This window comes from Tubulanus polymorphus, chromosome 2, assembly GCF_964204645.1.
Source record: "Tubulanus polymorphus chromosome 2, tnTubPoly1.2, whole genome shotgun sequence".
NCBI classification, from domain to species: domain Eukaryota; kingdom Metazoa; phylum Nemertea; class Palaeonemertea; order Tubulaniformes; family Tubulanidae; genus Tubulanus; species Tubulanus polymorphus.
In genome coordinates, this window is record NC_134026.1 from 27,191,956 (window position 1) to 27,219,263 (window position 27,308).

The 27,308-nt window shown below is 35.1% G+C and overlaps 3 protein-coding genes across 4 annotated transcripts; 2 read left to right on the forward strand and 1 right to left on the reverse strand.

The window, feature by feature from the left end:
• Window positions 1-338: 338 nt before the first annotated feature.
• On the forward strand, window positions 339-7,631 carry LOC141898839 (tyrosine-protein kinase Src42A-like). Its single transcript, XM_074784963.1, has 8 exons — window positions 339-870; window positions 3,151-3,272; window positions 3,946-4,109; window positions 4,461-4,629; window positions 4,724-4,882; window positions 4,969-5,147; window positions 5,307-5,463; window positions 5,542-7,631. Exons 1-8 carry the CDS (start codon window positions 479-481, stop codon window positions 5,751-5,753), a joined length of 1,554 nt encoding a protein of 517 aa, XP_074641064.1. The 5' UTR covers window positions 339-478; the 3' UTR covers window positions 5,754-7,631.
• A 612-nt stretch (window positions 7,632-8,243) lies between these two features.
• On the forward strand, window positions 8,244-12,667 carry LOC141899641 (coiled-coil domain-containing protein 62-like). 2 transcript variants are annotated; one of them, XM_074786064.1, is made up of 13 exons: window positions 8,244-8,424; window positions 8,985-9,137; window positions 9,214-9,366; window positions 9,695-9,890; window positions 9,966-10,132; window positions 10,227-10,328; window positions 10,408-10,579; window positions 10,658-10,848; window positions 10,928-11,031; window positions 11,115-11,331; window positions 11,412-11,486; window positions 12,094-12,198; window positions 12,287-12,667. In XM_074786064.1, exons 2-13 carry the CDS (start codon window positions 9,102-9,104, stop codon window positions 12,362-12,364), a joined length of 1,596 nt encoding a protein of 531 aa, XP_074642165.1. In that variant the 5' UTR covers window positions 8,244-8,424; window positions 8,985-9,101; the 3' UTR covers window positions 12,365-12,667. The 2 variants fall into 2 exon arrangements, with proteins under 2 accessions (XP_074642165.1, XP_074642166.1); XM_074786065.1 differs by lacking the exon at window positions 11,412-11,486.
• Window positions 12,668-14,243: 1,576 nt separating this feature from the next.
• Window positions 14,244-23,838, reverse strand: LOC141898550 (sodium-dependent serotonin transporter-like). The gene is made up of 13 exons (XM_074784502.1): window positions 23,790-23,838; window positions 22,152-22,286; window positions 19,656-19,875; window positions 19,391-19,529; window positions 17,511-17,645; window positions 17,329-17,432; window positions 17,116-17,240; window positions 16,397-16,509; window positions 16,117-16,245; window positions 15,933-16,032; window positions 15,750-15,850; window positions 15,505-15,672; window positions 14,244-15,414 (listed from the first exon to the last, which is right to left on the reverse strand). The coding sequence occupies exons 2-13, from the start codon at window positions 22,258-22,260 to the stop codon at window positions 15,331-15,333; spliced, it is 1,527 nt and encodes a 508-aa protein (XP_074640603.1). The 5' UTR covers window positions 22,261-22,286; window positions 23,790-23,838; the 3' UTR covers window positions 14,244-15,330.
• Between the last annotated feature and the right edge of the window lie 3,470 nt (window positions 23,839-27,308).

The following is a 27,308-nucleotide window of genomic DNA, read 5'->3' on the forward strand; positions in this document are numbered from 1 at the left end:
AATTACTGTTTTGTTTGTTTACAAACACTTTTAGCACATGGCTAAACCCGGAAGTGAGTGATGTAATCCGTTGAATCGTGTCCTTTCATTCGTTCGTCGGCGATCCTATCGACGAATCAACAAAGGCCTAACAACACATTAAATATCAGTCCGCTTTTGTTTAGAATAAAAATATATTTTCTAATCAAACAGTATTCAGCATATTGCATAATATCGACGTATCTAAAAACTAGTGTTGTTCTGATTTTCATGAATTTAGATGAAAATTCAAATCCGTTTAATACAAAAGAAACCCCTTGTGAAACTATTTTAATCATCGGCAGAGCACATTTCGGATGCGCTTCGGTTAATGGAGAAATGACACTTCCTGGTCCGGGAATCATCAAATTAACATTTAATAGCACGGTAAAAATTGGCTATAATGAAATATTTTAATAGAACCCGCATGTCAGACAATATGTGAATAATAGCTTCAATAATGGGAAATTGTTTAAGTAGCGATCAATCGAAATCTGGCTCTAAATCGCGGTCACAGCAGTCCTCAAAAGCAGCAACAGATCAAAATGGGACGGGCAGCGCCGCAAACAATCCCGGAACCAGTGACATGGTTCTGTCAAATATTGCCCGACCAAGTTTAATGAACACGGATGTATTAGACACATCTCCATTATCGAATGCGAAGATTTTTATAGCGCTGTATGATTACGATGCGAGAACTGATGAGGATTTGAGTTTTAAAAAAGGTGAACATTTGGAAATCTTAAATGACACGCAAGGTGATTGGTGGTATGCACGATCAAAAATCACAAGGCAAGAAGGATACATTCCGTCCAATTATGTGGCTAAACTAAAAAGTTTAGAATCTGAACCGTAAGTATCAAACACTTTGAAGTGGATTGTTGTGCATTGACAACATAGATAAATTGTGACATTTCAGGTAATGGGTTAACCCAATATCTGGTATAGCCTATATTCTGAATAGCCTAACATGGGTTTTCCACATACTCATTACGTCAACCTTCAAGTGATATGAAAAGCAATCTTGCCTTCTTGGACCAGTCATGCAGAAGCTATCTATCTTAATACTAATAATGATAATAGGCTTAATAATCATTTCATTTCTATAGTGCACTCCATTAAATTTCAGAGTGGTTATCACATTATGTTGGTTATAGGTAAAAATCCCCTATGTATAAATCCCCTATGTAAAATTCCTGAAGTCTTCAAAGTAGGTAAAAATCCCCATATTTCAAAGCAAAAATGTTCCAATTCTATTCATTTGCAATAAAACTGCAATATATTTGAACTGTGCAATAAGCTCTTTCGTTGTGAAAAATCTTTTAATAAATTCTTAGAATTTCATAGAATTAATGAACATTTTATTTGTAATATTTTTTAATTCAAACTTGAATACTTTTAAACTGAGAACTCTTTTTAACTTGTGGTATATTTCCCTGTGTGATATGATAAATTATTAGAAGAACTTTTAATTTGAAATATATTTTAAATTCAAGCTGAACTGTGCGATGAACTCTTTTAACTAGCGATATATTTGAGCTGAACTTTAATGAACTGTTAGTTTACAGTATTTTTTAATTTCACTTGTACATTAATTAGTATGCTCATGATATTCTTTTGTTATAGGGCCTACTGTTGAATACATCAATATGAATAAATTGGCCATTAGATTGTATCTACTTGCTATTTTAATTGCTGAACCATTTTGCTGAACCATGATTGAGTGAAACATCAGCAGAAATGCTCATTAAAAAAAAGTCTCGAGAGATTTTTAGAAGTTTCATCATTGCAGTTTCTAATAGGCCTGAAAGTAGGCAAACTATTCCATAAAGATGTAACTGCAAAAGTAAAACATAGTTCACATTTATGTGAATATTTTCCTATAAGCTCTACGTGGTAATCAAATAGGTTTGTTACATCGAATGAGTACCGGTACCTGGTAATATTAACTGTGAAAAAAATGACTGTATTCTGAATCAAGTCAAGCAAACATCTTGAATCATGATAGATTCTAAATTCTTCTTTAGTTTGACTTATTACTCTAACTAAGGTTATATTTCCCAGGGAGGTGCCCTGTATCGCCATTAAACATCTGCAGATGTAATCTTTTAAAGAATTAGATGCTCATTATAATTTTATCATAGATACTTGGTCTGGAGAAAACATGAAAATATTAGATGAATGTTGTAAAATTTGACTTTTTGAATCTATATTTCATTTATTCATCGAAGAAGTCATTCAGAGTCTTTTCTGCAGTCGTAATTGATTCATGAAATAAAAAGCTCATGTTGCTTGGCACTCCCTGCAGCTGATGGTATTCCCTGCTGCTGTAACATTAATGCCTCGTACACACAAACCCGATCAACATCAATCGTGTATCACAATTTATCCTGAATCATCGCAGATCGAAATAAAACTAGGATAAATCTCCTCTGCCAGTCTACACATTAACATGGTAGCCACGTCATCTATAACATCACTGTCCCCAAAATATCTGTTTTAATCAGCTTTAACCATAGAAAAGCCTCTATAAGGATATAAAGCCTTGTTGTAACTTGTTACCAGGTTATCATATGAATTGTGGACATTTTTTGATATAGTATCATTGATATGGATGTAGTTCATTTGTTTGGATTGTGTTCCCTTAAATAGGAAATGCCCTGAATTGTGCTACTATACATTGACTGGAGCCTAATTGTTCACAGTACAGAGATCAATGAATTTTATCTATAGCCTCTGGCAAATGAGGATGGTGCAGTTCACTAGTTCACAATCAAGAAAATCACTTTAGGCATAGGCCTATCAAATAAGTGAGCATTGCTGAATGAAAACCACTAGCTTATTCAGATGACAAACATAATATCTATTTTCTTATTGATTGTGTTGTTGGTTACCTTTTACCAACTATATTTGAATCACCACGAATTGTAAGGACTGGTTTTTAATGCTTAAAGACTGCCCCACTAGAACAAAATATCTGTGTAATGACAGATAAACTGTGAAGCTGGCAGGTACATGTTCAACTGAGCTGTGTGTAAACTACTCTACGGCATAGATAACACCCAAAATGATCTCTCAGAAAACACAGGCCTAAAACAAACAAAAAACAAACAATTTTCTGTATTTTTTCAGTTGGTATTTTGGTAAGATTAAACGAATAGAAGCTGAGAAGAAGTTATTACTACCAGAAAATGAACATGGTGCATTCCTAATAAGAGACAGCGAAAGTCGTAGGAATGATTTCTCACTCTCTGGTATGTACCATTTAGCATCCATTCCCCCATCAATTCCGATCTGGATTCTGGGTTCTATTGATCACTGAAATCTTTAGTTTGTGTGGAGAAAATCTGCATTGAAGTTGCAATCTTTAGTTATTATATTCTCATAGATGATTAGAACTAGGCGTATATGTGTATGTTTTTATTGAACTGTTTATATTTATTAGAAAATGAGACATTGTTTTTGTTGCTTTTATGGGTTTTTCGTTTAATTTAAACATTGTTTAGTAGAACCCAGTGAGACTTGCTTGCTGGTACTGTGGCATTTTTTATTAGCATTAAAATGATTTGTCTTGACATTCATAACACTATGTCTACTCATACCGAGTTTGGCTATGAGCTGTTATATGATAGTAATTGTATTGAGATGTTTTGTTGAGCCTGGTGCTTCAGTTCTCAGAATCCAGTAACTCTCATTTCCCTGGCTAGACATGGCCGATCAATACTGTGACATAATGTATGGTGTATTGAAGATGAGCTGCTGGTAATAACTAGGATTGCCCAACTCCTAAAAATTGGCGAACTTGTCATTCAATTCTCTTAACTAAAGATCCATTGATACAGCTGAAACAAGATGAAATTTATGAAATATTGATTGAAATGTGATATTCTTATGTAAAATAAATTTAACTCTAATTTCATTTTACAGTGAGGGATGGTGATACTGTTAAGCATTATCGAATACGTCAGTTAGACGAAGGAGGATTTTTCATCGCTCGCCGTGTGACGTTCCGCACTCTATCCGAGCTTACCGAACATTACAGTCGAGATGCTGACGGTCTTTGCGTCAATCTTCGTAAACCTTGTACACAGGTTAGACCTCTCTCTACTTTTATGTATTCTCTAAAACATATAGCAAGCAATAACAGCATATGCAACCAGTTCCTATGCTCCTGATGTTGTATGGAATGAAGTCACCGTATTGATTGTTAGGTTTGGTTACGATGCTGTTTCTAGTCAGTTTTTTCATCAGATTGAGCTGTGATAGACCACAGTTTTCTGCACACATGCCAGCCATGTAGGTACTAGGTTTGATGATGGCTCATAGGATAGAATCTTTCTTAGAGGAAATTGGACAGAACTGAATATCCTGTATCTAAAATCAATATTAAAATTAATTGTTGTCGTTTGATTAAAGAATATCAATTTTGTTTCTTTACTTAGATTGAGAAACCACAGACAGTTGGTCTCTCCTACAATACTAAAGATCAATGGGAAATTCCAAAGGCCTCCTTGAAACTTATGAGAAAAATTGGTCATGGTCAGTTTGGAGAGGTTTACGAAGGTTTATGGAACAATACTACTCCTGTTGCAATCAAAACACTGAAGCCAGGTAAATATTGACGTTGAATAATACAATCAGGAATTTAGCTCGTCTTAAAGCTTCATTTTAATTGTACATACATGATATTTTTGCTTTATTTCAGGCACTATGGACCCCACCGATTTCTTAGCTGAGGCTCAAATAATGAAAAAATTAAGACATCACAAGTTGATTCAACTGTATGCCGTATGTACTCAAGATGAACCTATCTATATAGTTACTGAATTAATGAGACATGGAAGTCTACTAGAATATCTACAAGGTATGTTTTATACAATCTTGAGGATTTGCTATACAACTATCTTATTTCACTTTAGTCTGTAATGAGATGAACATTATTTTTTAAAGGAAAAGGCCGTAGTTTAAAGCTTCCGCAGTTGATAGATGTAGCAGCTCAAATAGCCTCAGGAATGGCTTATCTAGAGTCACAAAACTATATTCATCGGGATTTAGCGGCGCGTAATATTCTGGTTGGTGACCAAAACTGTGTTAAGATTGCTGATTTTGGTCTGGCACGAGTGATAAAGGTTTGTTTTATGACCCCCTACCCTAGTAATTATGTTTTATTGGATGGAATAGTTACTTCAAACATCAACATTACTTTTACAAATTACATAATTATCAACAACTGGGGAATTCTGTATTATTGTTTTGTCATGACTATGACTTGATACTTTTGTTCACAGGAAGATGAATATGAAGCTCGGGTCGGGGCTCGATTCCCGATTAAATGGACAGCGCCGGAGGCAGCAAATTATAACCGATTTACAATCAAATCTGATGTCTGGTCATTTGGTATTTTACTAACTGAGATAGTTACTTATGGCAGGATACCTTATCCTGGTATGTTTCGATTCGCATCGGTTTGTTATTCAAGTTGTGTTTGTTTTAGGTTTTCATTGTCATTTTCTTTAACCACAGGTATGACGAATGCTGAAGTGCTACATCAGGTTGAACATGGATATCGTATGCCATGTCCTCCTGGATGTCCACCAGCACTGTACGAAATAATGTTGGAATGTTGGAAAAAGGAAGAAATGGAGAGGCCCACATTTGAAACTTTGCAATGGAAACTTGAGGAATTCTTTACGCTGGCCGGAAGTGAATATAAGGAAGCTGGGATGGTGCATTAAAATGGTGCTTAACATGATTTTGCGAATAATTGATAGGAAAGGGACCTGAAAAATATTACTTGCGCATCATGCATTTTAGTATGTGTTACACTGATATCAGTGAGGGCGTCTAATCAATTATCTATCAGTCATTAATGTCACCTGTGAGAATTGGCATATAACCATATCGCGTGTATGAATATATAATAACAGCAATGTAGAGAGACCCGCTTATGACAAAATGTCTCACACGAAAGCCCAAAAATTCAGAGTCAAAATGAGATTGTTTTTTAATATCCATATTTAGTAAACTCTATCGTAACTTTGTTTTGTTCATGACATATTAATGCTTTGTTTCAATGAAAATTTATTGGAAAACTAACTGGTGTGTATTACCTATTTCAGGATTTTACCGCATAAAGTTGTAATATTTCATTATAAATCAATGATTACATTCGGCTTAGAAAATTACAAAGAAATTTTTGAAAATTTATTGTTCATTGAGTGATCATTTGAGGCTGGAGGACATTCATCCTGTGATTGATTAGTAATTGCTGTAGTTTTTAGTTTCAGTTCGTTTATTAGATTTTCATCCTCTGCTATTCACCTGTTGAAATTGGTATAGCTTGGGCGTACATTCAAATTCCTATCATGGGTTGAAAATTCTATTCGTAGTTAAAATCTTAATTTATAAAATCCATTGAATTTAATCTTATTTAATTTTCTGTTATGCAGTTAAATTGCATGTTTTATACCAATATGATAATGTGCATTATATACACTGTAACAGGTACATGTACTAAGATGTTGTGTTGTTTATAATCATTCCTATCAAAGACTTGCAGTTTTTGATGTAATTGTATCTAATGCATATACCGTATATACATGGGGAACATGAAGGACACCATCATTCAAATGATATATTGGATGGTGATGTTACAGTATTGCACCGTTCTGGTGAAGTAGTTTTACAGTAAAATATCAGTATTTGCTCTTAAGTCCATCAGAAAGACCAAAATCATTGAAATGTATTGTTAGTGATAGTGAAATAGTGAATTGACTGGACAGAGTAAATATTTTGTTAAGTTGTCAAATATCAACAGCCTTCTGATGATTGATGTAATGTAAATAGGCAACTGCATTCAATATGGGTATTGATAATTGTTCTACCAAGGAAGGCTGAAGCGTACCAATCCTAAGTTCTTTTTTAAATTAATAAAATGTCTTTCTGTATGTATATACCATATATATGTATAATTTATTTAATCGTTCCAATGGATAAGGCCAATCCGATTTGGCTCACACATACTAAATTTGTGGTACATTTTCGCTTGAGTTGTAGATATCATTTGCTTTGTTGTACGAACTACATCTGTTATCTCCTGGTTCATTCATCATTACAAAGTTGCATTGAGGTTCTTTACAGTAATTGAAGTGCACAAGATGTCTTAGTATATGGTGTATATTTCATTACATTGCAACTACCAGTACAACGATTGTGGATAACAATGTAAAATGTTCCAAATTGAAATGTATATACTGAATGTATAATGATTATGTGAGTGACAGTTTCGCACAGTGTTTCATCCTCGTGTAGATTTAAATAGGCCAGTTTTAAGCTGCTTGATAATATTCTACTACATGTATCAAATACAAGTATAGTAAACCTTTAATACCTTATGCCTTAAGCAGAATGATGCAGTCAGGTCTTCAATTAATAGATTAATGCTATGATCAATCAGAGGTCTGAAAAAGCTGGACTCGCATATATTGTGGACCATTAATTTGAAGTCTTTTTGCATTTGATATTTTTTTTATCTTGTTCTGCGTACCATTTTCGTGCGATCTTGTACATTGTAGATGCCATCATGTGATTTTATATAAATATTTGAATGTATTGCACATTAATTAATGTCTTTACTGTCTAAAAATAAAGATATTTGTCTGAAAAATTGTGTCGGTGTATTTGATTGCTGTAGTCTAGTATCTAATAAAAAAAATAATATTAGCCGTTGTTCCTCAAACAGGGGACCGTAACAACGTCTGGTATTCAGATTATTGATCGCTGGAAACTGAATCCGATTCAGCCCAAAGACATCGGTTCGAAAATCTTCAAGCATAAAATTGTTAAGTTTGAATTGTTGGCCTCAAAACATGAAGTAACCGATAGCAATTAAACCAAAAATCAGTGAGCTTTTATTTTGAAAACGTTTTTTGCACACTGGATCTGGCGACTTCTTGTTTTCAGCGAGGACATGTTTAGACAGTTCCTTGATTATATTGCTGACCGATTCAAGAGTCTAACATCGTTTTTCTATACGGTACATCAGGTTTGCATCTTACTCGGCCCTATGCCAGCAAAAGCCTGCGGCGGCACTTAAGTGGCGCAGAATTCGACAGGCAACCAGTCTAGCCATTACGATTATGGATGCCCTGATTTGGATATTCTCGGAGCTTCCCGTTAATTGTTTATTGATTGGTATTAAGGGTTTTCCCAACCCAAACCAGGAAGTTATAAACTGGCCTTTCTTGGGCCCCCTTTCTTGTTGAAATTGCAGTGAAATTTGACATCATCACACAAATTGCATCAATCATCGCCGTTAATATGGGAAGAAATACCATAGACGTACAAATCCCTTTTGAATGAAGTATGATCGATTGATCTGATTAATCTAAAACTCACGTTAGTTGTGTAAGTTATACGACGGTCGAGCAAAAGTAGGTCTACTCACATACTCAGAAACTAGTAGAGTTTTTAGAGAGCTAGACTGAGGCCAACTCACTTAAATTGATCTTTATATTTTAGCATATAGACCTATAATCAAATCTTTGAATTTGATTTGATTGACAAGCCCTTTTTCAATTTGCTGGATAGAGCCAGGCATATGTTTACCGTTCTTGAATTTTTATAGGCCTACTAAATGCTTACTATCAAAAATTCATAAAGACTCGAGTCTTGATGAATTTTTGTTACTATTGATAAACCGTCATATCATATTTGTTTGATTTGTCATAGAAGTTTGTACTTAATGACCATAAACAATAGCGTTATTCTCGGGAATTAAATTGATTATCTAAATCTCTTGGGGAATTATTTACAAACTAGGGTTTGTAGCAATTAGAAATAGAAATTTAGGCTGGGTAATTATGATATTGGCTTAAAGCAGCTTGTGTAAACCCTTGATTGCTTTGCATTGTTTGTAGTAGAATTATTGACAGTTTGTTAATTTATACACTTTACAATTATTGCAGGCTTTACTGACAGCGAGTCCAAACAATTCTCAACATATGCTTGCTGACTTGGAAGTTGTGAACACATCTGTAGAGATCCATCTGGCTTTAGATATATTGTGACCAAAGTTTGTGAAAATGACTGAGGAAAATGGCCTCGTTACACCTACAAAGGTAAAGAGTTCTAACATATAAACTCTATTATTGTTATAGTCTGAAGCATTTGATATGATTTTGACTTTTTTTTTAGGCTTTGGGATCTACAAATTATTCGTCTCCTATTTTCAATGGCTTAGGATCCAGTAATCGAAGTGGAGAGTCACGTTGTCGAAATATTTCAACAAGTAGTCCAAGTCCATCTCGTTTAACAGATACTGCTGCATTTTCTCCGTATTATTCACAAGTAAATTCATGTTGTCATTCCAACGTAAAGAAATCAAAAATATTTTACCCCAAAACTAACTATATGTGGATAATAATGTCAAAGAATGCATTTCGTATAATTTGGTGTAAAAAATGCAATTTATTGACTTTAAATGGGTCATCACAATTGATAAGAAATCTCATTGACTTGAATTGATCGATGATTTCAAGCGTTAAAAATAAAATGGATAACAAATCAACCACAATGCTATATTTCATGTCATCTTGGTTGATCTTGGTAAATTGTGTCATCTCGGTAATAAGGATGGTACGGTAGTAGATAAATTTGAAATTCACATCTATTTCAGGGTATGTCGCCGTCCGCGCTATCGGATGATATCATCAAGAAGCAGCGTAAAGAACTTCAGTTGTTGATAACCGAGTTAAAAGATCGAGATCATGAATTGAATGATATGCTTGCAGCTCACAAGAAACAACTTCTCGGTTGGGAAGAAGACCGACAACGAGTTTTAACTCTGGAACAGAAATTATCTCGAGCTCAAGGTATTAGCAGTATTCATACCTGGTAGTTGTTTTCATGGTTGTTCATGGTTAATTCAACAGTTTGTTTCCATTCAGTTGATTTCCAGAATAAACGCGAAGAATGTAAACGTGTTCGCAATAAGCTGAAAGTGCTCATGAATGAAGGACAAAGTAATGCATCTGCGTTAGAAAATACTCAAGAACAGTTGGTAAAACTGAGCGAACAGAGTAGTCAAAAGGATTTGTATCTACAGGATTTAGAGGTAATTAAGTAAATAATCATTACGATTTGTTTCTTATCCATTCTTATAAATTTTACCTGATATACCGGTACTACAAATTTCTAATCGGATTTAGGAAAAGAATGGTAATTTGAATTCTATTGTCAACGATCTCAATTCGAAATTGGGACAACTTGAAGCCCGAGAACATGAGTTACTAACTATGGTGAAGTTAAAGGTTTGTAAAGCAGATTCCGTAGAGAAAAAGGTTGGCTGAATGCTTTCTTACTGGTCATTTCGAACTGTTGTATTCACAGGACAAAGATTTGCTCAGTGCGTCAGATCATATCTCTGACTTATCAAGTAAACTAAAGAAGTTTGACTTCCAAAACAGAGAATCGCTGAGAAATGAGGCAAATGCAAGAAAGGCAGCAAATGAATGGAAGTCAAAGTATATTGACTTGAAAAAAGATTTTGATGCTTTAAAAGGTATGAATTTTGTGATTTAGGGAGTGAGTTGATTTATGATTTAAATGAAGTGAATTACATTCTGGTTATTAATTTCAGGTGAACTGTCTAAAAAACAAAACGAGTATGATACGCTTAGTGTAGATGTAGAAAAAATGAAATTAGAACTAGCAGACTTGAATACTCAATGTGAACATTCAAATGAACGTGAAAAGCGTAAAGAAGAACTGATTGAACTGGGAAAATCGAAACAAGAGAGAACAGAGTCAGAATTATCTAATCTGAGAATGGTAAAGTTTGTAATCATACAAATTCGTTTCTATCCAAATTTTTGGTTTCACCAGTATTTTTGATTAATGTTCTTTGTAGATCTATGAACGTCAACAAAAAGACATAACATTACTACATTTGAATCTTGAAAGTTCAAAGGAGTTATTGGCTAGGCAAAGAGATACTTTCACGGCTACTATTAAGTATGTAAATTGTACTAAAAAGTAGTAAGAGATGTGTGGTAATATTGCATATTTATAAATGCATTTGATTGATATAATTCTAGCGATTCGCTGCTGGAAGACACTGGCCGTCCATTGTCTGAGTACACAATAAGAACCAGTTCACCAGATCCAAATCCGATATCAGGCTCACGTTCGGCAATAACATTTAATGACAGAAACAGTTTTATCAGTTCCATCAATCAAGATGATACACATGAAATATCATTTCAAACATTAGAACCCGAGCACAATGATTTTATACTTCCATCTGCCACTGAGGTAAATTTAATAGTGTAATGCCAGATCTTAAACTGCAGTAAGTCATTTAATACACTTCACACATGTTATTTAATGTGCAGGTTAAGTCTGTAAGGTTCTATAAAGATGAACCAATTCAGACCGAGAAAAAAAATAATCCGAATGGTTCAGTAAAGGTAATATTACTAGTTACTGGAATGTTGATATTTACAATCATCAGTTGCATTTTTAGAATAATCATTATCATCCACATGTACCACTGTTTAAATATCTCTCATCGGGACAAACAAGAATTGTTTGACGTCTATCATCTTATTGATGCATGTAGCATGCAGCATGGATCAATACGATTAACTTAAGATTCATGCTGTGTATTAAGTTTCTGAAAAGAATGTAGACATTGTTACAAATAAGGGCTAAAAAAAATTGATACCTTGTTTCTCCGCTCTGCTGAGCTTAAATGTTGACCCGGCCGGCCGCCTATCTACCCTATACATTACTTTCTTTTAAAATCGTGATCAATTTCACCATAACAGACCCGGCCGCTATAGAAATGAACTGTTTATAAATTTTATCATATTTTACAAAAATGACCCGGCCGCTGCGGAGAAACAAGGTATCATTTTTGTTTAGCCTAAGTTCTCAGTTTATTTTTTTGTTTGCTTTTGTTTTATTCCATGCATTTTGTTAACTTTTTAATGAATGAATTAAAGAGTATGTTGATTAATTCTATCTATCCAGCTAATCATATAATAGATTGAATCATAATTTTCGATTTCTCAGGAAAGATTTTCTCCAACAAGTAAACTACACAGACTACTGATGGAATCGAGGCAAATGGTGGATAATCTCGAGAAAGCAGCCTTAACACCCTCTATCAACAAACAGGTATATGCAATATATGATCAAACATTGAATTAGATGTCATACACTGTATGTAAGAAGTCTCATGAAATATGCAACTTTTATTTTAAAGAATACCTCGAGAGAACCATTGAGCCCTAGTGGAAAACACACTCCAGTATCGAATAGTGAAGATGAAGTGAATAAATGAGACGCCACGGCTTGTCTTCTAGTCGTGGAAGAGATGAAATATGTCTATGCATTTTCCGAATACTGTTGAACAGTTGCAGGCCACAGTTTCTGTGCATTTGAGAAGGAACGCATGTACACAGGAGCAATGTACATATGTTGTTAAACCCGGCAGGATTTTTTATTTACTGATTTATACGAGGCGAATTTAATGCCGTTTTATAAGAGTTGAATTCAATGTTCGTTCTGTTTATTTGGTAGATGAATGTGCAAACCTTGTCTCACAGTCGTTTGTATGAAAGCTCTGCATTTATTGAGGATTTGTAACGCAATCCTTGTACAATATCTTAGTTTTGAATTAAATGAATTTGTGAATTGATAATTCTTTTATATACTTTTAAAATAAAATTATTTATTATTCGAATTCCGTTGTTCTATGGAATGATGTGTTTCGAGGGGTGGAGCGATCTTAGTTTTACATGGCTAGTAGTATATAGAATAAGTACGTTTCAGCACTATTGGTACGGAAAAGTAGCACTTTTTAGTGAATGCACCAAATGGACATAGTACTGCTGCTGCTGCTGCTCATATCAAATCATAAATACTGGACGAGTTGAGGAGCATGAAATTTTGTTGAACACGGCGATTGTGGCATTTCCAAAATGCTCTGGGAGGTAAACATGAAATTATGTTGAAATCGGCGATTGTGGCGTTTTACGAATCGACTTTGTATTCGGGATTGAATAGAAAAATTGTGTTCGTGGCGTTTTTAAGCGCATTCAATTAACCCTATTTGAAAATTAAGCACAAATCAGGGCATTAACAAAGCGTTTCCAAAAAGTACATGAGCACTAAATGGCACTCACTTGCTACAAAACCATGGTAGATCTACGAGCAGTTATCTCTACGAATGCAGATGATTCTTACTAGGCCTTACATCACTTCATACGCTTCCAGATTCTCAGTTTGTGAATGGTAAATCTACGACTTAATGTTACGGCATAGTCTACAATTTCTCGGTGTTGAGACTATTCTCTAAGGTTCAATTGGTGAACTCAATTTATACCGATATAATGCGTTTATAAAGAAAAAAAACTAGATCATCTACATGAATGAACATTTCCTTTATTGAAGTATATATATATTTCTTTTTTACAACAATATTTACAAAACATTTATCTTAGATAATAACAACATGCATCCTTAGGAATGTCTTATCACATTTATAATATTGTTTTACTTGTTACATAAGCCGGTACTTAACCGTTAGATACTCTACATACTGCCCGCACCGTTACACAACTGCTTAACTAGAAACAATTGATGCAAATTTCAACTCAATATCAACCCAAAGAGCTTAGCGGGAAAATTTGTGAAAAGTCCAAAAGGTATGAAGTCTAAAACCCAGAGTGTACATGTCTGTACATTTAGACAAAATTTAGATAATTACGAATAAGTAGTAGATGCAGTTTGATCACACTTTGTAACCACGACGTACAGTTAAAACGACACGAATCTACGTTACGATAAATATAAATGTATACTTTGTACAATTACCTGTATTTTTCCAGTTTAATTTTTCTGATCTTTCCGCTTGCTAATGATGTACATGATGATATGATTAACATTTATAACATCGACATAAAACTTATAAAAACTAAATCTAACTAGAATTATATATAGGCTCAATAACATGACCTGTATCCCCAGTGGGTGTAACAAATGAAGAGAAAATATGATATATACATTCAGATTTATATTATAAACATTTTTTTCGTACAAATACTATTCTAATCAAGGGTATTATTTACAATCATATGTATACTTTTTTATTCGATATGATTACACTGCATAGTGTTCTATCAAATGCTGAAGACATAACTACATAAATATCCATTAACTTATATTGTTTTATATGTTCTATATAATGCATTGTCGGGTATAAAATGAACACTTAATACTTCAATTAGATATATATATACGAATAATAATCATATTAATGATTGATATACTTTTTAATATTAATAACATTTATCACAATTGCGGGTTCTTGTTTCGCGGGTTTATACAAATCGGGCCACATCTGGGTCGTTCCACAACGCCATTTTATCGGTATAAGTGGAACCATGGATGCTAAAACGAATGGTTTTAGGTATGAAGGTTCAGACGTTTGACATCACATATTTTAGATTTGTTGATACGATGAAGAACATCGTAGTCTTCAGCAAATGGGTAATTAGGAAATTCTAAACAGTGGAATGTAATTCTAAGCTGTCTTTATTATTTTAGTACCTCGCGTACCTTTTTGCCCTTTATGCAAAATTTACAGTTATATATATATATATATATACATTCATTATGTATTTACATATATGCTGGCATATATGCTCACGTATAGTGATTATGTATTATTATGTAAGACGACTCGAATATATATATATATATGTCACAGATATATCGATAGATTTTCAGTTATATTTACCAATGACTACGGTTTCCAGAAGCAGGAATATATTCACCGCTGAAGTCTTTCGATGTTAGCCCGTCTTGATAAATTCTATTGAGATCAGAGACGGTCATTCTTTCAACCTACACGCACTTAATATACTATAGACAAACCTGGTACTAAATCTACCGTGTATCCTTATTGTTGTATTTAAGGCCAATTTCAACTTTTACCAAACATTATTACTATGACTATTGATATAATATTATTATTAAAGTTTTCGTTCAGGTTGAATACATATGTGCATATCCAATCTTGAATGGCGCGAATATAATCCACTTTCACGTCGCATGCTTCAACTTTTTTCATTAAAGAATTCGACTTCGATTTCTTTATTTCATGGTGTTTGCAAAGCACACACCTTTCCACCAAAACCAGCTAAGACACTTAGTAGGTGTATTATGAATCACCTTGATAGTAGAATACAAGTATTTCGCTTCGTAAATCCCATTGACTGGCATTGACCAGCATTCGTCGCAACTTTATAGATATACCGGATGAAGCGGAAGTTGGTCCTTTTCGTCGAATTTTGGATGGACCTCGGGTCTTGTAATTTTTTTAAGTCTCTGAAATATCGATGTATGGACTTTATACTCGATTTGTTGAGGTTTTTAGATAAATCGGAAATGCAAAGTTTTACACATCTCGAAGCTTACCTCAACTATAGTTCCTGGGGTTACGATATATTTGTATACGATGTACAGTGGTATACAGAATAATGACGAGCACGTAATAATCCAACCGATGCATACTGCCCAATCAGGATACGTGTAATCCGGATAATATATTCCATTGTAATCAGTACATGCCAGAATAAACAAGACCTACAAAAATCAGAAATTCATTCATCAAAATATTGACTTTCAAGTAAAAATCGACAGTTGAGTATGTGTTTTTATACCAGGCAGAATATTGGACATATGCCGGCCCAACAAATTCTCCAGAAAATACCAGGTCTATAGCCTAACATCATTTGAACGTCATCCGAAAACCTGTTGACTCCTGTAAGAATATACAGTTAGTTTTCTGGTGAACGAATATACGATTTATAGCACAAACAAAGGATCCGAGAACATTTTCTTACCGTAGAACCAATTTAAAGCAATGGCTTCTATGAATACTATGAACAGAATTGAAATTGGAACACCGTGATGATCTAAGAGGACGAAAAGGTAGTATCCACCCTGGATATGAAACAAAAACATTAATCATATGAAAATAATCACGCACGGAAATATATCGATTTGTTAAACATTGCTCTCACTTACGTAAGTGGTCGTTGACAGCCCTCCTAAAAAGCAAGTAGCTATCAATCCAGCTACAAAGATTTCTCTGCGTTTTCCCAAAGCTGGCCATTCATCGCAAATTCCGGTTATCATTGCTTCTAAACCACCAAACTATAGATAAACCACAGGTGTGCACTGTTATTTTGATTATAGTTTACACGTTTGTTTACTCTTTTATTCTTTCTTGTTCAGCAAATTTCTAACAAGTGAATTAATGTACGTAGAAATGATATTTTTGCATTTGTCTATCATTATCACATACCGTGCTATCAAGTCCTAAGGTAATCAACATCAGGAAGAATATTATCGCCCAAAATGATGATAAATTCAATGTAGCTATTGCCTCCGGATATGCGACAAACACGAGCCCAGGCCCTTAAAAATAGAAATTATTACACGTCTAATAGTTAAGTCACCGATATCATCTATTTGTTAAACGGGAGTGCGTTGAAATGGATGTTGAATCAGAATCAATGTTTTCTCCCAGGGGCTCTTGTACCCTCGGAATTGTCTCTAGGCCAGAGATAATTGCTTTCATTATTACAACCGTCGGAACGAGTCCCCAATATGTATCGGTATCGGTCTAAGCCTATTTACGAGACTGTCATATTTGTCACCAGACAAAATATCACCATGAATTTCTCATTAACAGTTCTAAATTTAGTGCGAACATAATCTGTCCATTCCTGACCAGGCTATTAGAATACAGGTCCTGCAATTGCGATAGCAATCGATATCGAGATAGCAACTAGTTATACTAGCCATTAAAGCTTCCACGAGGATCAAATCATCTTTTCTAGAAAATTGGGTGATTACTGATGCATGTTTAGAGCGAGGGAACAGAAGAAAAGGCCAGAATTTTGCACTTTTTCTCGTAAACTAAACTAAAGGGCATGTATTTCAATTTCACACGAATAGACCGAAACTCTTTGAAATATATCTATCTTTGATTATCAAAATATAAGTTCTGGTGATACGTACCGTCTTCTGCTACACTTTCGACAGTTTTGTGCTGTGAATACGCCATATAACCCAATACAGAAAATACAACGAATCCCGATAGAAAACTGGTGAAGCAGTTTATCATACTCGTTATCAACGCATCTCTGAAATTACCGGTAGATATTTTCAAATTCAGCTGCAAGTTCGGTCCAAAATATTGGAAGGAATGCTCGACTATTGAATTAGACCTACTTGTAGCAATCATTATGGAATTTGTTGTAACTGGAAAGCGCCAAAAGAACACCAAATCCCGGTCCAAGTGAAAAGAATATTTGAGACGCTGCATCGTTCCATACCTGCAATAATTACACGTAACATGAAAATAAAGTAGACTTCATGTATGTTTTTTTCATACAACTTTTGTGTTTACTTACTTGGATTTTAAGAAGTCTATGCCACTGAGGTTTTAGGTAATATATGATACCTTCTAGGGCTCCTGGGAGAGTGACGCCTCTCACTAATAGTATCAACAAAATAATGTATGGAGCTGTTGCGGTAATCCAAACAGCCTGAAATATTCAAATGCGCTTTTAGTTAAACCTATCAAAGATATGATATTGAATAACACTAAACGTAAAAAGAAAAAAAATGTATATGCAAAGGATTTTAGAATTTATCAGACATTAATCGAAAGGTGATTTTTAATTCAGATCAAAGCGGTTGTTTTAAAGTCATCCAGAAAATGCACACAAAACCAAAATTGGTTTTATTTTTTGCACGTATATATGATGCAGAAGGTTGATTGGACAGCGTGTATTTTCTGCGATCTTGATCAAATGATCAGGATTCTGAGAATTACCCGGTCATGTTTTAGTATCATCGAAAATGTATGAGTCGTTTAACGACATTGAATTCACGCCGTGTTGACGAGTCAAGCAGATCTCTGTCAACATTCTACTACTCTCATTCCAATATGAATCGTATGCAAATTCTCGTCTATTCTTAGCCGGTAATGACAGAATCAGTAATTCCCCGGATCAGAGTTACGACCGTGCAGAAATTGATCGCTTCTCGTGATCGTCCCAGCAAAGATCACGCCATAATCATAACCGCGACATCTCATCATATGTGACTGTTCGTCTTCCGGGAATCAGGCGGATATTAGCATCTGACAATGGCTACAAAATAGCTAACAGATTGGTGAACTAGTTTAGATGATTTTAAGATTCTAAGCGTACGCCACGAGTTACGATTATTTCATGATCTCGCGCCAGACAAAATTATACTTCAAGTTATTAAATATAACTTATACGCTACTTCTAGAAAGCGATTGCCCAGGACAATAATGTACGTGTAAGCCTCTTGACTCGATACTACCGGGTATTGGTAATATGCCAATCCTTCAATAATCATGAATGACAATTTCAAATCAGGATTGATAAACATTACCTCTACTAATAACCAGGATCAATGGTGAAATTACCTCGATCATCGCTTTAGTCTTGTCTTCTGGGAATCAAAGTTATCGGGCCGAATGACGGTTGACTTTAGTACGCCCGGGTGACCGAGTGAACTATTGCCGGATAGAAGATTTTCTGAGTATTGGGTATTTTACGTAATACTAGGTATTTTACGTTTCAGAAATGATATAATCATTATCATATTCTCACATTTATTTCTCCTTATTCCAAAATAACAAACGTTTAGAAAATCTGATTAATTACGGGTATTGGAATATCATAATGAGGACATGTGCAAGCTATCCCCCGGTAATTCTGGCCTCGAACTTGAATCCTCCATCAGTACATGACAAGCACATTAAAAGGCGGTATATACATGCAAATGATATATAAAGGTGAACTGAGAAATATTTGTTGAAAATGTCTTAGAATACATTTTTCCTATGTTAAAAGTATTACGTAATGGATTTTTAAAATTAGTTCTACAATCATTTATTTTCGTGCGTGTGATGCAACACTCTCGGTCGCCATCTACCGCTGCAACCCATCGACAACTCGTGCTATTGAGTAGAAAACGTTTTTGCTAATCGATTTTCAAAATACAAGATTTTATGAAAATATGATGCTCAGAATATGGCCTCTGAGCGATCTTCCTTGATATAACGAAGGTCTAAATGAATGAACACATTTGATATACATGTACTACATATATTGTGATAGTTGTTGTTGTAATACGCTTCAGTTCGATAATTCCTTAATTCTTTAGAATAAAAATGAGCGGCACTAATTCTTTTTGCGTCCACATCCCACCCTACGATATGAGCCCTGCTGATATGACAAAATATACGTCTTACCTTGCCTGAGCTTTTAATTCCTTTCCATAATGAAAAGTAGACAATAATGAAAACAGCCAAAAGACACAGGGCTATGCTCCATTTGACCGGACCAACGTCATCAATACCACTAGATGATTGCAATTCCAAAACAGACCGTCTATAAGAAAATATATGTCTTTTAGGGATGCGGTTAGAATCATTGAAACATTGAAACATCTTTTGAACGAATGAACCTATATGAAAACGATGTAATCAAACAGTCCAGCTGTATATATATACTCACTGAAAAAACTCAGATGCTGGAGATTTGGTATAATTTGTTGATGTGGCGTTTGTGCGATTGAAAAATTCTGTACAATTTTCCGTGTTCCAAACGTGCCCACACCGGAGCCATGGTACCTCGGCACGCATAGACGCAAACATGAAGTAAAGCGCCCAGGCGATTACCGTGTTGTAATAGAATGAAACGTACATCGCGATGAAACATATACCAAAACCAATGCCTGTAAAAAATTAATATTTTTGAAATTGTTTTGGGATGAATATCTAAATGTGAAAGTACTTGTATGATGAATTGGCAGTAACATTGGATAACAAAAAGACTTAAACATTGACTACTATGGAATACTTTCTGAAAACTTAAGAAAATTTTCATTTGAAAAAAAAATGTGTTCGTGTTGTATGTTTTGTTTGATGTGAAGTAACAGAACACCCAGAGTAAAGCTACCTGTAAAACGTCATTCAAGACAAGTAAACATTTTCGCGTGATAAAACAAGTTATTTCGTTCTATAGAATTGATTTTCGCTTTCTATTTGAACAACTAACTTTGCTATTTCCTTATTTGAATGGTTAAAATCTCAGAGGAAATGTTATCACGAATTTCCGCTTTCCTAGTTTGCTAAAAAAAACTGCAGACAATGATTTTGACAATATTTCATGGGGCATTATAGATTGAGGAATCGACTGCCCATTCCTTGATTGGGCTGGAATATTCATCAATTAGAAAACATGAACGTTATTTTTTTCAATTTTTCATTTTATCTATTTTTCACTGCGAACCGAGTGGCGTATATTCAGAAGTTAATTATGGACGAATAGTTTAAGCAAGTGATAACAATGCGTATGTTATTCGAATATAATGACGTGAAACAAAAATCAAATTGTGTTTTGAGCATTACACAGATTCAAACTGCTTTCAGTGTTCATGATAAAGAATTTGATGATATACATGTAAATTGGTGTGTTTTACTATGAAAGTGTTCGCAGTAAAACCGTATATTTTATGCCTGGAATTTACACGGGTGCTGGCTGGAAGACAAGCGCTAAATCACCCGTTGAACGCTTTCGTTATACCGTTGTGACCGAATCTTTGACGAGCAACCGGTGCTAAATTGCGAACTAAGCCTTTTGCGTTTGTACTGAAATTGACTAAATTAGAACAAGCTGTTGAGCATTACTGGTGAACGGCAACGGTACAGCCCGACTATTTGGAGTATTAGTGACAATGATGAGATCCATGTATTAATGTCAGGGAGGATTAAAGGATCTGGTCAGCAATTGCCTTCGCTATCACGAATCGACGTATGGGCACTGAACGGGCTATCTGAAACCCTGGATTGTACGATAGAAGTCGGTGAAGATATCCGGGAATCCGGGTAACTGGGTAAAACACTACCGACGTAGCTGCAATAAATCATAAAGGCGTAACAGCCTTATGTTTAAGCTAGATTTCAGTTCGAAGAAAAACAATTATTTTGCAGTGATGGAAGGTATCTGTTGATGCAAATGAAGGAAATTCTTCGAAATGTAAATGTAGTAGACGCGTAAATTCATACGCAAGTCCACATACCATAAAAACGAGACAAATTGACGTCATTAGATCAATGGCGAAATTTCACAACTTTATGTATGCAAATATTAGATTTAAATCTTAAGTCACGTGAAATTAATTCAAAGTTATATGAGTTGATGAAGTATGAAGAGAATATTTACTTTCTATGTCCTAATTCTTACTGAATGGGTTTCAAAAAGATGCACCATTTGAATAGAAACCTGACAAACCAATTGGAGATGAATTTGTTTCTGAAATATTTTTATAAACAGATTTCATAGAAAAGATGAAGATGAACCCTAGTATTTGTAAGTTTTCCTCTGCATTGACGTCATATTCCTGTTTGGAAGGCGACATACGTGCAACTATACTGGTTGACAGAAATTCTCTACCAGATCTCAACCATGAAATTGAACCTTTATTGGAAACCTTCTGGATTCCTCACACGATGAATTATAAGAAATGTATCATAATATTATAGATATTGTAACTGGAAATTTTGTATGCGCCTAGTTGAATAGCAAGCAACTATACAAGTAATATAATTACTTATCAGTTAATAAGTAGTTTATTTCGGATTATCCATAGATTTCATTCTTGTTTTATATTCGAAGCTTGTTCGTGTTCCTTGAGCGTTATTTTCAGATATCTGTTCTACTTGCAGTACCTATGTGCCTATAGCCAACGGCTGTCCAAACACTCGGTGCTGCTATGTTGGACTTGTTAATTAGTTCAATCAATCTAAAATATCCATCAGTCGCCCAGAGAAACTCAAGCTCACCTCCAAGAATACTAACATATATCTGTACAAGGAATACTAAGTAGATATGAATATCTGTTAACTATTGATTTGGGTTTTATATCAAATAATGAAAAAAATCACGTCAGATATAATTTGATAATGACATGTAATAATTGTTCAAACTGTGCACCAGATTCGTACTTACCTTTGAACATAGGACATATTCTCGACCAGACAGATATGCAACCACATCTTTGAAATTGGCCCAACGCTAACTCCATGTAAAACAGAGGGAGACCACCAAATATCAACATTATGCCATACGGCACAAGAAAGGCACCTGGAATGAAAACAAAGTAAAATTCATGATATATATTTAAAAAACAATTCGCAAACGAATGATGATTTAGAGCTAGAATTTCGAAAACAAACCCAAATAAACTATAAATGTGGGGAGATTCCGATTGAATTTCATGCAAAATTATTGGTTTATAACAAGACAATTGATTATCAAGATTATAATGAGACATGGAGAAATTGATGGATGGGTGCGGGCGTGCAGGGCAATTGATGCAAAATACGTATTGAGCGCGGCTTTGTGTTAATCCGACGGCAGAGTTCATGCGTTTTCTCAGTTACCAAAAATGCAACGCCCGTGACTGGGGTATATAATATCGTTCAATCATTCCTATTTGCATACACTGAAACCACTAGAAAACTAAGTAGAGTTTGTAACCTGAGTAAATGATAATATTACCGTTATTATGATGATACTAGTTTTATGTTTATGCTAGTGTCAGTCGATAGTCAGATTTGTTAAATCGCTAACGATTTTGGGAATATCGTAACGCAAGTCAGCGCTCGGGTCAATTGGAAGGTCATTTGGTTGTATGACAGGTTTGTTTAACCGCCGAGCTATTTTCTCATCAAAATGTCAATACGTATCCACCACAAGACGAAACAAAACTTGCCGATGCGTACTGAAGAATGATGAGTGTTAGAAACAACTCGGGAATTTTTCTTGCGCAAGTCAGCGGTTCCTGCTTACTTTTTCCGATTGGGCAAGCTTTCATCACACTAATTTATGTTTTAATGGCGATTTTATAGCATTCCAAGTTACACAGTTATATCCGGTCACCAGACATGTTTACGAGTTGGGCTTTAAGTATTGAAATGTAATTCGTTATGACAGGTAATTAATGTATATGTCAACTTTCATATAGAGATGGCTAATTGCAGGAACTCATAGAATTTGCCATAACCCCAGAATTTCATCCATGGTCGATGTCATATCGTTACTTGTTGGCATCAAACTGACGAGTTGATCGAAGTGGTTAATCATGTTTGATAATTACGGTCAGTCCCTACTCGGCGTAGTATATTTACTGTGAGGTATGGCGACGAATACTCACGTTTGAAACTATGTTTATTAATCCGTCGGCGTTTAATCTTCGATTGTTTGTTAATGTGGAGAAGAATAACCCTCGGTAATTTAAGTATAGTTTAATATTATTAATAAGCGATTTACAATCCTAAAGCCTTTGAATACATGATTTACCGTGGCAGCAGACAATACTAAGCAATAGTAGTGACGCTGTTGATTCGCTTCAATTCATAGACAATTCAGTTATTCAATATTATAGCGGATTATGTATGAAGTCGGATTATTTTACGCTCGTTCATTTATACTCATTAACCTTTTTTAAATATCCAACGGTATTTTAAATCGTCTCTCACACGAATCTAAATCCTATTTCTAGTACATATCAACTAAATGTCTAAATGAAACTGCAATATGTATCTTGTATAAAATCTTGTATTGTAGAAGTTATAAAATACTCACCCCCTCCATTTCTGTAACATATGTATGGGAATCTCCAAACATTTCCTAAGTCTACGGCAAAACCAATAACAGAAAGTAAGAAGTCCATCTTTTTGCCCCATGTCTCCCGTTCGGGACCTGTAGCAACTTCCAAATGTTGATCTTTCTCCAGAGGTAGCTCAACAACTTTCGTATCGTTCGAATTCACTAACGCTTTAGGGTCATTTGAATTATTTGTCATAGCATCTGTTTGTATATTATTTACAACACCGTCAGTTATCAATTTTCCACCGTCCATTTTTGCGGCGCCTTCTTTTTTGCGTGCTATTGAGTTTCCCATGTTTTGCTGAGAATCTGTAGAATCGCTTTCATTCACAATCCCATCACTGACAAAATCTCGCCGTTTTTCCTCCGGCCTGCTAATTGCATCAGAACACGTCTTATTATCTGAGGATTCTGAAGTATCTGCAGCCTCTATATCAGGGCCATATTTTGGTAATTTCTCGGAAGGATTTTCGTTCCTTATTACGTCACTCCTATCAAACACCGGGTTGTCAAACGTGGCCAATTGGAACCGTCGACTTTGATTATTGGTTGAATTACTGTCATTTGATTGTGGCGCCATCGCATCGTCTGCTTGTAAATGCGGCTCGTCGTCTGTCTTTAATGCCGCATTGATGTGCATTTCAACATCGTGTTCAATCGTTCCAGCCATATTCAAACTTTACAGTATCATGTACCGACCATTAGTCTTACAGGACTTTTTCACGACCGGTTTTTAAATTGCTTCTGAAAAGAATGAAGTTTGTTGGGTTGTTCGCAGAATTAGTGCCAGAGCCAATAGTAAATTTTTCTCCGAGCTTCGCCAGGTTTGTCTGTTAGGAAAGCGCGTAACTTTATGGCTGAATAATGGGGAGGTAGAAACATCATTTTTCAATGAGGCGTAAAAGTGTAAACCAACTAAGACTGTTATGTATAAATCACTTATCGGTTCTTATTACGCACGTATCATCACGTAAGCACTTCTTATGATTTTACTTATCACATCACAAATGTTGTTGTTATAAGTTTTCTCTTACATTATTTCGAACATTATAATAATCTTCGTAAGTAAACGCCGCTTTGATAAGAGATTGAAGATGAGTCGTATCAATTCTCAGATTCGCTTGTATGATACTGTGCCGAAACATAATCTCGACTTGGCATCGGTATTTAGAAGGTTCACTAACGCGGACACGCATTATCCAGGTATTAATAATGGATTGTCCATGTGTTGTCTGTTTGGCGACATCACTCTATTCATTATTCCAATTATACGAAATCAATACATCAGTATTACAAATTCAATCTGTTTATACGATCTTATATCTCAGTATAAATGTCACTTCAGTACACTATCCAGCAGTGAGTCCAGGGTTGTCCGGGGCGGATCCGGGCAGACAGTGACAAGAAATCAAAAAGGCATATACTGAAAAGGGGCATATGAAATATCGAAATCCACGCAGCCAAATCAAGGGTCAGGAAAATTTTGCAATTTCAGTGCATTTTCATACGATTTTCTGGCACTTGAGGGACACATCGGGAGGAAAAAGTGCCCTGGTAAATATTGCCATTGTATTTCAAAAGGCACGGGAAAATTGCGACGGGAGCACGTGCTAGGTCAGCTGACAGATTTCTGAATACCCCATTTTATGTATATAAAGTGCCTTTTAGCTCCACCTGAATCCAGCCCTTTGAAATTCCTGGATCCGTCCTTGCTAGCCACTCGGATCTAATGGAACAATTCAAGTTTCATGAATTTTATCTAAGTGCTTCATTATAATATTCTTACGAGGAAATATAAGTGCCGCCATTAGTATACATATCTTCTTTAATTTAGGTTATTATCAGAAATAGTATCAACTCTTTCTTACCCTCTATCGTCAGATGATGAGTTTAATACTCGAGCTGAAGAGCTGGCTGTTATATCGACTAGTTAATACAGACGGCGTACGAGTGTTGTCAAAGGTTGTTACTGCTCCACTTCTCGCGACGGCATCGCAAGGGACATATCTGCACACCGCGGTGGTGGTCTGCAGGTACTCTACGATATGCAAGTGTATAACAAAACTTCAAAACAGTACTGCAAATAATCGTTGACATATAAAGCGATATGACGGTGCCCGGGCAAACGAGTTTTATGTTTCCTTAAGATTATTCGTATTCACATTTCATGCGTTCACACTTCATATTTCTGATTATCTAAATGTTCTTATCCTTTTCAGAGTAACTCTTCGTTGCCCATGTAAAAGCAAATGAATTTTCCACGCTGCAGCATTGCCCCGGTTTTTGTTGACTATTCATTCCCGATTAAGGTGCCATTTCCAAGGTGCCATTCATATGAATAAGCCGGGTTGTTTGTATTATATCTATGTTCATGTGGACGGAGTCATCTCGCTGCATAATTGAATATTGACAACATCATCGCGATAACTAACTTAAGAGTGATGTTTAGACTCGTTTTCTTTGTATTGGGTATTCTAGAAATTGTCGCTCTATTCTAAAAATAATTTATGGAATAAAGAAATCTCCGAATGAGTTTATAACATGAGATTTTCGTTCCTCCAGCTGCCATAGTTTGTGAGATTCGACCCAAAAATGCAGGTATAGGTCTGCTGTCGTTTCTTTTCTCAACACTTTTTGATTTGGTTGAGGGTTCCAGCTGTAATACTCAGTAAATACAGTTAGAATTCCAATATCCACACAAGAGGATGTAGAATGATTTTAGCTTCACTTCATGATTTTAACTTCACCTTTTACTGCAGATCTTGTTATCCATCCGTGGATGAATTAGATAATGCGTGTTTGAAACATGACCAGTGCTTTCATTGCACTCCAACGTACTTCAAAATGATACCATTAATTCATGGCTATTACATATGGCATCGGTATTAAAGCTATAGTGAAACCGTTATATTTCAGTCACGTGCGTTTTCATCACTTCTGCAATTGTGAAAGACTCGTTTATAAACTTGCAATCGATGCCAATTGCCGCCGACGTCGAGTCTGTCGAACTTATAAATCATTAATGACAAATTTGTTCAAAACAATACCGTGTAGATTGCTCGACTGAACTGTGTAAGAAATACTATTTCGTAGGACCGATCGTTCACTGCACTGTCTCAGTGGATTTGGAAATTGTCCAGTTGGCGAAGCGATTATCAAAGAAGATATTTCTGTTTTCGTTTTTTTTTTCAAAGCCAATCTCATCTCTGAGTATATTGTCACTCACTGAACAAATCATAGAAATGAAAATGATGTGACCAGTTCATGTAATATCCTGTTAGACCAGCTTACAAAAAATAAAGTTATCACCATGAATCATAAACATGATTTCATTTATTTCAATTTCTACATTTCGTGAAGTTCCACGTATAAGCAAACCCTACTTTCTAAAAACCCGATCTTATAACTGTATTGGTATATTTTCAATCCGTATTTTCTAGCGTTAATCTACAAATCGATAGTGTTGTGCCAGTTTTCTAATTTGATATGATATCA

Coding starts and splice junctions, on each gene's coding strand:
- LOC141898550 (XM_074784502.1), bottom strand. CDS start 22,260: ATGTTGATATTTGGTGGTCTCCCTCTGTTTTACATGGAGTTAGCGTTG. Junction 17,646..19,390: donor GAATTAAAAGCTCAGGCAAG/GTAAGACGTATA, acceptor TGAATATTTCAG/GCTGTTTGGATTACCGCAAC. Junction 15,673..15,749: donor TATGTCCAATATTCTGCCTG/GTATAAAAACAC, acceptor TGATTTTTGTAG/GTCTTGTTTATTCTGGCATG.
- LOC141899641 (XM_074786064.1), top strand. CDS start 9,102: ATGACTGAGGAAAATGGCCTCGTTACACCTACAAAG. Junction 9,367..9,694: donor TTTCTCCGTATTATTCACAA/GTAAATTCATGT, acceptor CATCTATTTCAG/GGTATGTCGCCGTCCGCGCT. Junction 12,199..12,286: donor CACCCTCTATCAACAAACAG/GTATATGCAATA, acceptor TTTATTTTAAAG/AATACCTCGAGAGAACCATT.
- LOC141898839 (XM_074784963.1), top strand. CDS start 479: ATGGGAAATTGTTTAAGTAGCGATCAATCGAAATCTGGCTCTAAATCG. Junction 4,630..4,723: donor AATCAAAACACTGAAGCCAG/GTAAATATTGAC, acceptor GCTTTATTTCAG/GCACTATGGACCCCACCGAT. Junction 5,148..5,306: donor GTCTGGCACGAGTGATAAAG/GTTTGTTTTATG, acceptor TTTTGTTCACAG/GAAGATGAATATGAAGCTCG.